Source organism: Salvia miltiorrhiza, chromosome 5 (genome assembly GCF_028751815.1).
Source record: "Salvia miltiorrhiza cultivar Shanhuang (shh) chromosome 5, IMPLAD_Smil_shh, whole genome shotgun sequence".
NCBI classification, from domain to species: Eukaryota; Viridiplantae; Streptophyta; class Magnoliopsida; order Lamiales; family Lamiaceae; genus Salvia; species Salvia miltiorrhiza.
In genome coordinates, this window is record NC_080391.1 from 35,566,451 (window position 1) to 35,578,426 (window position 11,976).

Sequence of the window (11,976 nt, forward strand, 5' to 3'; positions counted from 1 at the left end):
AAAAAAATTAATCAATTTAATTGTAACGATCCGAAAATAAAATTGATCAAGTTAATTAGGTTGGTGGTAGCATTTTAATTTGAATATTTTTAAAATCAATTAAAAATAATTAGGAAAAACTAAATACAGTAAATAGATAGAGATGGACAACAGCAGACGTAGGCATCTGACGTTTGGTCGCCACTTGTCTCCATGCCAGATTTTACTACAAATTTACACCAACTTAATTTACTATTTAGCCCATTAGTTTATAGAGTATCAAATTCCTATCGCCCCCGACCTTTAAAAACCAGCCAACCCCCACTCTCCTCTCTTCTCTCGAACACACACTCAGCCAACAGTTGCCCAAAATTCCATTCTCCGATAAATATAACTTATGTCGACATCAAGTAATATGCTGTCCGTTAAAGTCGTGTTTATATCCACGAGCGTTTTATCAGCTGCAATCATGCTAAGCACCACCGATATCGCCGTTTACGCACCCTGGATCTACAATGGCGTCGTTTCGTGGCTACGACCTCCGTATCTGTACCTCGTTATCAACTGCATCATCATCACCATCGTCGCTTCCTCCAAACTCCAGTTGGCGACCGACGACGTGCCAATTGCGCCGCCGTTGGACGCCGTGCAGCAGCCTGCTGAAATCTCTCAACCGGATTTTCTGAGTCTGGCGGCAGAGTATAAGTACGATGGCGCCGAGAAAGGATTGGAGTCTGACGCGCTCGATTCAGGAGGCAGCAACGAGAGTGAAAATTCGATTTCCAGCGGCGCTGATGCCGCGGACGATGATGCGATGTGCAATAAGGAGAACGAGTGCGTCGTGGTGGCTACTGCCGCCGAGAATAATGATGCGACGGATTTCGTTAAGCCGCCGGCTTCTGCTAGGTTCAGTCATCGGAGAAATTTCAAATCCAGCCCCGAAGGTAATTTATATTTTTATTGATCGAGGGTTGTGATTTTGGTAGAAAGAAAAAAGAAAAAATATTGTTTGTTTTGAAATTAGACGGTGGAGGGGTTGGCCAGGATATTACCGTTGGGGAGGATGGTTTTAATCTGGTGTGTGTCAGTCCACACGAGTTAGTATGCACCCCGTAGATCGAGGATATCTAGCTGTCTTAAGATTATATTAAGCATATATATTTAGTTTTTTGGTAAATTAAAAACGGGTTATATTTGGTTTTGAATGTGGACATATTAGATTACATGGAAAAGTTTAATCGCTGCATTTGTTAAGGATAATATCATTTTTCAATAAAAGAAAACTCCGGAGTGTTGATTAATCGAAATGCAATAGACATTAAGCTTGAATCTCTATCAATAAAAGCGAATAAAGTGGGGGCTATTTTTGGAGTGGGGCCAAGGCCAACCCCCGAGTTTGAAAACGATAAGGTTAGAAACTAGCCGTTACACACTATTGGATCATTTTTTACTTGACAAGAACCACATTTATATTATGGTGGTAACATATTAAATGTTGGTGATCGATCAGGTGGCAGAAGAGTGCTGGGAGTGTCGAAATGGAAGAAGCAAGACACACTGGAGAACACATGGAAGACAATAAGAGAGGGGCGGTTGAAGAAATCGGAGACGTGGGAGCGCCACAATCCCCCGCCGGCATTCAAGACGATGACCAAAGCAGAAACCTTCAAGGAGCGCTCAGAGCCATCGCTGAGCCAGGACGAGCTCAACAGGCGGGTCGAGGCCTTCATCACCAAGTTCAATGAGGATATGAGGCTGCAGCGCCAGGACTCCCTTAACCACTATACGGAAATCATCAAACGATAGTATCCTTCTATCGGAATGCAAGATGCTTTCTTTTTTATTGTTTTGTTTCTTACCTAACAGAGTGGAAAATGGGGTTGTAGTTTGAAGTTTTTTTTGTTTGTTTTCTCTTGTTGTAATAGTTATAATTATCGTGTGATGATTGTTTTTTACAAAAGCTATTTTTTTAAGAAAAAGACTTCCGCTAAATCATCAACATAGAATTTATTCTTATTTTTGAAGGATAAACATAAAATTTAAAAGGCCGAATTGTTATGGTGGGTTCGAATTTGAAACATTTTAGGCATTATGAGCGCTATACACAATCATAACCTTACATTTATCATAAAGAGAGTGCAGAGACTTTATAAACTTTTTGAGAGATTTTTTTTTTTTTGATAAATTACATGAGTAAATAAAGAAATTTTAAAGATATCCGAGACCTCAGATTTTGGGCATAACCTCCTATCACTAGATCAACACACGCACATTTTTTGAGATTTTTTCTAATTATTATCTAAGTGGTGATTGATCATTCTTCTACAAAAGTCACAACAAAGTGATGGTGTGATATAGACGTCCTACCTTTTTTTTTGATAAATTTATAATATTAAATAAAAAAATTAAATGGCCGCGCCACATGAGACTCGAAATAGATGTCCTACCTTTGTCAAACAATTAATTAGTCTCAACATTTTGCTTGCCTCAAGCAGGCACAACATTAATGGAAATTGTCCATTCTTCAGCTCAATCTCACCCAACAATTCGGTCATGGAAACTGTATAAGAGCATCTCCCGCCTTAAAGCCACAACAAACTCTTAACGGGTGGTCTACAGTCTCCACTTTAGAGCCTGCACTCCATAGTTAAAAACTTTAATTGAGGTTCTAATTTCTTCATTTTCAATTCTCCTCATTTCTCCAATTTATCAGTTAAGTCAAAGACCTTAACTAATACACGTAAGGCTTCAGTCGAGTTTGATAAACAGAGATGTTATGAATCTTACTGACTATCAGAAGATAGATTAGTTAGACTGATAACACACGCATCGGAAAACTTATGTTTCGTAATAGCCTATGACTCTGTGAGTTAAGCACGTTGTCGGTCTTTAGGTTTCTCTTTGCTATTAATCAGTTTTCAGTTTAAGAAAAGTAGAACACAAGCAAGAAAGTAAGTACTGAAAACTGTAAATAACACAGAGATTTTTACGTGGTTCGGAAAATACTTTCTACATCCACGATCGGTTGATCATACCAACAACTTCACTGGCAAGTGCTTACGGGTGCACTGCAAATCGATGCCCGTGCTTACGGGTGCACAGCAAACCTGAACATGTGCTTGCGGGTGCACATAATCGAAACAACTGAAGATCCAATCTTCAGTACCAACACACCTTGTTGGATTTCTCACTCCTAGAACACACTGGGCACTAGGACCTCACGGAGACAGAACACCTGTTTGAACTCTTTTTTCACACAAACACTCAATTCGGTCGGTTGAAGAGAGGTTTGAAAACTTACCAACTAAACTACTAAGAACAGGTTCTTTGCAGTTAGTTTGACCTAGGCTTTGGATAAACAAGGTTTGCCTAAGGTCTAAGAGAATATGTGTAATCAGCAATGACTGATTTTTGGCTTTGGGATTCTCTTCTTCGATTCAAACTTTGGAGAGGTTAGGCTCTGAGCTGAGTAATGATTTTGGCAGCGTTTCAGCTTATGTTGTTGAATCGGTGAAGATTGAAGTGATCCTCAAACTTTGGAGAGGTTAGGCTCTGAGCTGAGTAATAGATCCGTTGGCGGTGAACATTTTGACGCATTTACTAACTTGGGGAGGAAAAAGAGTTCAAAGTTTCTTAGGGCCCTTTGGATCTGTACCACTTGGCTACTTTGGAAGAGTCGCAATGAGAGCAGATTTGATGGAAAGAATTGGGAAGTTCAAAGCTTGATTGGGGAGATTAAAGTTAGACTTTGGAGTTGGAACAAGATTTTTAAATTGAATGAAAAGGAGATGTGTTTCTCCTCATGGATGTCTGGATCAATTTCTAATGTAATTGTGTAACTTCTTCGGTATCTCTGGTACCAAATGTTTAAATATATCTTCTTTTTCTGATAAAAAAAAAGATCCGTTGGCGGTGAAGGTCTTCAAGATTTCTTCCGTTAGAGAGTAATTTGAACTTGGGCTGAGGCTTCAATCTTCGAGGTTCCTTGTTTGGTGAGAACGACTACTTTGAAGAGCAGGAGATGCGATATCTCTGAAAAGGTAATCACCAAAAATGAATGGCCTCTGCAGAGAAAGGATGATCCTGAGATCTCTGCATTTAATGCGGCTGTACTTCTGGAGTGCGTGGCTTTCTTTGAACGTTGGAGGTTCAGTCCGAGGAAGAATGTTTAACTGATACTTGACTTTAGTATCAGTCCGCTGATTTCACGTGGCTCGCATTAAGTAATCAGTCAAAACTGATTCTTCGAATGATGCTTCAGTCGGCAACTTCAGTCTTCAGTCCTTCGTTCTTCAGTCTTTAGAACCGCAACTAAACTAGAAAAAGAACTCTAACACTTGAGTTCAAGCAGTTCTAGTCTATTACAAAAGAAACCTATTGATTTTGGTATCATCAAAACAAGGATTAGGATATTTCACCAAGTTCCCAACAATATATATAGGGTTGGGTTCCCATAGAACCATTGCTTAACATAGTACGTAGGACCAAATCTTGATCTCACATTTCTGACATGTGGCGCATCAAGATTGTGACATGTGGCAAGGAGCTTTCAAGGAAAAATCTGCAGAGGGGTAAAATCGAAAAATCATTTTTGGATATTAAGAAAAACAAAAATATTTTTTTTAATATTTTTGTTGATTTTTTTTAGGTTTTCTTGGAAAACATGTTTTTCATGCATAAAGTTTCACATAAAAATGCATAACAGAACACACATAAATGCATTAAATTATACAAAAAATACATTGCATTTTCCAAAACTCTGAAATTTTCACCACTGACCCAAAAACTGACATGTTTTTACATGCATATAATTTCACACAAAAATACATAAAGCATGACACAAAAATGCATAACTTTGAACAGAAAAATGCATTACATGTTTACAAATTATATATTTCACCTCACTCCACCCACCCTCACCCAAGCCAATTTTTTTTTTCATTTTTTAAAAAATTTTACAAATTCTGGTATTTTCGCCACCCCCACACCCCCCACCCCAAGCCATTTTTTTCACAAAATTGATTTTTTGACCGCTGACCCACTCCCTACCACCCCCCCCCAGCCAATTTTTTTTTTTTTTTTTCAGATTAGTGAAAAAATTGAATTTAAAAATAAAATAAAAAATAACACTCCCTCCGTCCCACCAATCTTGAGTCGTAGTCCTTTTTGGGTTGTCCCACCGAGCTTGAGACATTTTCTTTTTTGGCAAAAATCAAGCAATTTAAAGCACTAATTTACCAAACTAATTGCACCCCTTATTACCTTCTCTCTTACTTTATCACTTTATTACATTCTCTCTCATACTTTATCATTTTTATACTATACACTTAAAACACTAATATACAACTTCTTAATTTCCGTGCTCAAAAGAAACACCTCAAGCTCGTCAGGACGGAGGGAGTAATAACTTTTTTTTTGGCTTGGGGGGTTGGTGGGGGTGGGTCAGCGGTCATTTTTTTTTTGGCTTGGGGGGGAGGGGTGGTGGGGGGCAGCGGTCAAAAAAATCAGATTTGAGAAAAATAAAAATAATTTTTTTTTTGCTTGGGGAAGGGGTGGTGGGGGGTCGAGGGTTTGATGCAGGATGGGTTGGCGAAAATACCAGATTTGTAAAAATGAAATGCATTTTTTCTATAATTTAATGCATTTTTTATGTGAAACTTTATGCATTTTTGTGTGATTTTATATGCATGTGAAATATGTCTATTTTTTTTTTGGGGGGGGGGAGGGGTTAGGAGGTGGTGTGGGGTGGGGTGGCGAAAATACCAAATTTGTAAAAATGAAATGCATTTTTCTGTTCAAAGTTATGCATTTTTAAGTGATATTATATGCATGTAAAATATGTCTATTTTGAGAAAATCTAAAAAATTATTATTATTTTTATTTTAAATTCCGAGAAATATATTCCGATTTTACCCCTATGCAGATTTTGCCTTGAAATGCCTTGGAAACTCTTTGCCACGTGTCACAATCTTGATGCGCCACATGTCTCAAATGTGTGGTCAAGATTGGGTCCTACGGTACTACATTAAGAAGTGGTATTATATGATCCTATTTCTACATATATATATATATATATATATATATATATATATATATAGGGTTAGGTTATATGGAGAACAATAAATATTCAAAGAACAGAGAACATCGAACATGCCAGTAATTCCCCTTGAACGTTAAACGTTCGTAACAGTCATTTCGTTGAACATGGCGTTGAACATATGTTAGGTCCTGGAAGGTCTAGAATAGATGTATGGAGGGGAGGGGGGAATACACCTATAGGCTATTTTTCAAAACACACGAGACAACCTTTAGAAGTTAACTGATACTGACGAGTTTGAAATATGTAAGCAGTTAAAGAAGATATTAGTTAAGCAAAGGTTGAAGACTGATACTGAAATAACTTCAGTGAAGATATCAGTTAAGCACTAGGCTTTAACTGATATACTCGTAGAGGTTCAGTCTTAGATTTGATCAGAGAAGTGTTATGAATCTTACTAATAACACTGGCAGCGGAAAACTTATCTTTTGAAAAAGCCTAAAAAACACATTGTCAGGTTTATGTTTCACTTTGCAGTTAATCAATTTCAGTTAAAGACGTTTGTGCACAGATAAGAAAGTTGAACTGAAATCTATAAACGACAAATGGATTTTTACGTGGTTCGGAATTCAATTCCTACGTCCACGATTAGTTGATCACACTGACAAACACTCTGGGCTTATGCTTACGGGTGCACAGCAAACCTTGAACTTAAAATACATTTTTCAGTACCAACAGACTGGGTTGGATTTCTCAATCACTTAGCACGCACTGGGTACTAAGATCTCTTTGGAGTCAGAACACTGGTCTGAACTCCACACTACTCAAACACTCTTTTCACTCAGTTGCAAGGAGGTTCGAAAACTACCAACAAGATCACAGAAAACAGGCTCTCTGTAATCAATAACTTAGGCTTTGGATAAACAATATTTGCCTAAAGTTCTAAGAGAATATATGTAATCAGTAGTAGACTAATTTTAGCTTTACGATTCTTGACTCAACTAGAACACCTCTAGATTGACTTGCAATAGGACAAGGACACTCTAGCAGTGGTAAGCTAACCCAATGTCGTCTCTCAAAGAAGATCTTTAAGGGCTTTTAATTATGTCACGAGAAAGCTGTAAACTTAGATTATTAAACTAAAACTTGTAAAGTAAACTTAAGACTAAGAATTTAAATTGCATAATTTAAAGTGCGGAATTTAAATTACATAATTTAAAGGAAAGCAATAAACGAAAGTAAAGCATAAACATAATTAAATTGCAGAATTTAAAGTAAAGCAAGTAAAAGCAAAGCAAGTAAATAAACGTAAATACGAAATACCATAAATCATCTCGAGAAGCAACCTGTCACGTGATTACAACTCTAAACGAAGAACTAACTAAAACATGAATTGAAAGAACTATAATAAACTAGAGCAGAATTCGAAACTAAGACTAGGAAAGCAATAAAAACCTAAACTTTAGCTAACTAGACGGAAACTAAAGATTAGGGCAAATATTTGATTCTAACTAAGTGCCAGAGGCAAAAGGATTGATCTTCATTCACGTTCAAGCCTCCTTTTATAGACTTCAATTCAATCCCAATCCTCATCAAACTTGCCTTGCAAAACTGGACTCTTAAGGAAATAAAATCCTGCATCCATAGGTAAGAGTCCAACTGGACTCTTAAGGCTCCAGAAAGTGGAGTCTCAATGGTGAAGTTCAGAATCACAGCGCTAGCGGATTGAGCAGCAGCAACCTTCTCCAAGAATTTCGCAGGTTCCGGGGAGCAACCCCGCCGCGCTGTCATTAAAGGCTTGTTTTGCCCTTTCTTCCCAGGAGGATCAATAGAAACTCCTCATGTCGAGGAAGAACTTCGAAAAGAAACATAGCTATATCTGCCCGAGTCAGCGGTCGACGAAGTCCGCCCACCTCTCCCACCACGACCCTGAGGTAGGGGGGACGAGCGACCAGAACCTTCTTCGGATGAGGAGAAGGTGGACCCAAGGAACGCTGCGAGCCGGACGCCAGAGCACCAGTGACCGCCATCTGCACCGGTTGCAAGCTCTTCGTCTGGGAAGAGGGACCCACCAAAGGGTCTAAGCCAGAGATATCCACCTCCGCCATTACAGCATCAATACTCTTGTTTAGGGATCGCACAACAGCAGAAGAGCTTTCACATGACTCACAGAAGAGTCTTTGATGATACTCATATCATTTGGCCATTTCCCTAACTCCGTCTCCAGGCCATCCTCAAGAGCCTCAAAGGAATTGTACGTGGAGATACCCGAAGAGACAACAACAGGGGTGCGAAGAGATTCCTCCGAAGGGACATCCTGTGACAAGGTAGTGTTCTCCTTTGTACCCGGCGAGGCAGCCGGCAGCTCCTTCGGTACAGCCCTGTCTTCTGGTGGATCCAAAGAAAGAGCCTGGCCAACAGTCCTGCTCCTGGTACGTCTTCGCCTAGATTTAGCCCTGCGCCATCTACCACGTCTACCTCCATTCTGCTTTGCCGACAGAGTCGGGGAAGATGGCTCAACATCTGTCTCCGAAAAAAGTTTCCTGCAATTCTCAGTAGAGTGGCCAAGAGTAGAGCAAAGACAGTAAAAAGAAGGCAACTCCTCATATTTAAACTCAATTTCAAAAATGTCCTCATCGCATTGCACATCAAGAAAATCAGGGATGGGCAGCGCTAAATTTTTTTCAACAAGAACTCTAGCAAAATAACCCACCGACGCCCTTGCCGACAAACCATCCACAAGTAGAGGAGTGCCCACATGCTTAGCAATACCAACCAAGACTTCCGGATGCCAAAATTCATGGGGTAAATTAAAGATATGAACCCAAACATGTGCCGTGGATGACTCCAGCTTATTGGGATTGAAACTCGGAGTCCAGGCTTGCAGGAAGAGAATTCCGACACGAAGACGCCAAGCAGACTTAGCAAAAGCCACAGCAAAATCCTCTGGAGAAGTGAACTTCAGCGTGAAGTATCCCTTTCCCAAAGGTATAACCTCCCAAGCAGAGTTAGGCTTCAAAACGGCAGAGAGCTCGGAAAAAAGATTCGCTGCAAAACGTGGCGCCTCCCATTTTTTGAGAAACATCCGACCATGAAGAGAATATTGGAAGGTCTTGATCTGCCTTTGTCGGAAAGCCGAAGAAAGCAACAAGCATGGGCGGTCCGCTAGCATGCTAGGTTTCAGGACCGTAAAGTTATGAGCAGGAACATCAGCGGGACGCCCCGAGCCAGCTCTAAGGGACTCAGCGAAAGACTTCCCTTCGGGAAGGTGATCATGGTCCATTCCCACCAGTTCCGAAGAGGAAACATCAGAGATACCGGCAGACGCCGGCACTTCCACGGTGCCGGAAGTAGAGCTCGTAGGAATCCCGCCAGGGAAGAAACCAACAGTAGGAATGCGCTGAGTCATAGCCTGTGATGAGCCCATGTTTGTGCTCATTTTTCGTGTCTGTTTTAGGTCTAGATAGAGTCTTTTTCCTTTGTTTTGCTAGAGTTTGTCGCCTGGGAGGGCGTAGTTCCAGGGCAGACCCGTTCTTTGGGCAGAAGGTGCTTTTAAGGCATAATGCTGCTGCATTCCGCGAAAGAGGCATGAGTTTGAAGCAGAGGAGTTTGGGACACTCAAAAGCTTGTTTTGAAGATCAAAAGTCCGAGAAGCAGGATGTTGGGCAAACTGACCCTTTTGCCCATAAGTACCGCGCGGGATCCAGTTGCATCGGAAGAAGGTTCTGGGCATAATGCGACTTCGGTTCGGGGAAGAAGTGTGAGCATAGCTACAGTGCCAATTAGATGCTTGGAGCAGCAGGTTACAAAAGCTTAGATAAAGTTTGGAGTTGCTCAAGGCAAAACCGACCCTTTGCCCATAAGTACCGTTCGGGACCCAGTTGCACCAGAAGATGATCGTGGGCAGAAGGTACAGACGGGGCAGAGAAGAAGAGTGCAGGAGATGGAGTACATAAATTCGTGTTGAGGGCAAAAGGCACAATCTGATCAGAAGATGTAGATAAGGAAAGAAATCCAAAAACCTTATCCTTTGAGGTTTGGATAAGAACAAATCAGCCTCCAGATCTGGATGCTATCTCGGGCAGAAGGAGCCCTAATTCCAGCCCACTCCTTTGGGCCCAGCCTGGGCAGCCCTAACTCATGCCTATAAATACCACATAGCTGTGAACCATTCAAAAAGGAGAGAGTAGAGAGGGAAGCACGAATATGACAGACCATTGATGTAGTTTTACTTTCCATAGTTAGGTAGGAGTAGTCGCCCCTTATGGGCATAGCAGTTTAATTTTCTGTTCATGTTTTCTGCGGCACTTTTGGCCGTAAGTACCCTTTTGCCTTAAGTAAGTTTCTATTTTAGTTTTTTACTTTATGTTTTCCTTTATGTCTTTTGCCTTTGTTATTTATTTTATGTTCGGCTAAGTTTTATATTCTGATTTGAGCAAGATGATCTAAGCATGAACACTTAACTCGAGAGGTCTAATTTGGGCATAATAACTATATGAGCATATTCCTGATACACTAGGTTTGATTCCAAAAAGGTTGAAACAACTTGGTTAATTAATTGATCACTAGTTAACTAGGGAGTTCTGGCCTCAAGTAATACTTTGGGCAAAAGGCGAGTTGCCATCGACCTCCAAAATAGTACAACGAGTGTTGGAGCCGTGACTGCTGTGAAATATCGGCGTAAGAGTCAAGTGGGTCTATCTAGATCTTAAAGCATTCTGGGCAAAGCACAACTAGCGATAGGCCATCGCAGAGAGCGTGGATGTTGCTCGGGGTAGTTGATTTCCATTAGCTGACCATTCTAAGGGATCATACACTGAAATGATAGATTGGGCAAGGGGTTTTTGCGTGCGTGACGAGTGACAATAAGGGCGCAACAATTCTTATGCCTATAACCACTGGTATGTGAGTATAGTAATTTATCTTTGCACCAATGATCGAGTGCCTAGTTCATGTTTAGTGATTCGAACCCAAGTCAGGATTGTTTTGTTATTTGATTTATCTACCTTGTTATTTCAGTTTTAGTTGGAAACCCTGTTCTGCCCATAACCACGTTTTGGCTAGAACACTGCAGGATACAAAATCTTTTTAGTGACACATTTGCAGGAGAAGTTACTGCTCAGTTCCCTGTGGATTCGACTCTGGACTTACCACTAGCTAGTCTAGTTGTGGGCACAGGATATTTTATTTGCACAAAGCTGAAATGACAGCTTCGTCACAAGCCTCTAGGTCCAGAGCTAAAATATGGTGTTTGAAGAAGATCTGTCGTCAGCGCAGAAGAAGAACTGGCCACAGGGATGGTGGGCACAGCGCTGATGACAGAGCAGGAGCGGCTCTGGGGGGTCTGCTCTGGCACCAGAGCTAAGCCAGCTCTGGACTCCGCTCCTTCTCTGCTCTGTCCAGAGAGCAAGGACGGCTCTGGAACCAGAGTAAATGCAGCTCTGGACCCTGCGCTGCACTGATTGTTGAGGACCTGTTCCGGCCTCCAAGCAAGGTTTGACACTGGCGAACCCACCATCGAGGCACCAGTAGAGTTGGCTGGGAACCTAACAGTAACCGGCGGTGTCGAAGATCCGAACAGGGTCGGATCCGAAGTTAAAACCCTATTATTGCAAACCTGAAAACCATGGGAAAAGGACGGCTCCTTAATTAAGGAGACCTTGAACTGATGATCGCCGGGGATCGGTTCCAAAACCTTTGTCGCCGATGACTCCCAGAGATGATCTTGGATGGATCCCGCTTGGTCCCAAAGAGAAGGCGGAACCCTAGAACATGATTGCTCCTTCTCCAACAAATGCGGCGGAGCCCTACCATTAGCAACAGCCGAAAAGAAGCTCCAATCAAAAGAAACCTCAGCCTAATCGACGGAAGTTCCATGCAACGTAACAGCAGGCGAGACCGGCGGAGAGACCATTCCCGCCGTTTTCTCCAAGATCCTAGGGTTTTGGACTAGAGCTTGA

The 11,976-nt window shown here is 41.3% G+C and overlaps 1 protein-coding gene across 1 annotated transcript; it reads left to right on the forward strand.

The window, feature by feature from the left end:
• Positions 1 to 252: 252 nt before the first annotated feature.
• On the forward strand, positions 253 to 1,958 carry LOC130987012 (uncharacterized). The gene is made up of 2 exons (XM_057910567.1): positions 253 to 923; positions 1,490 to 1,958. The coding sequence occupies exons 1-2, from the start codon at positions 377 to 379 to the stop codon at positions 1,783 to 1,785; spliced, it is 843 nt and encodes a 280-aa protein (XP_057766550.1). The 5' UTR covers positions 253 to 376; the 3' UTR covers positions 1,786 to 1,958.
• Positions 1,959 to 11,976: the final 10,018 nt, after the last annotated feature.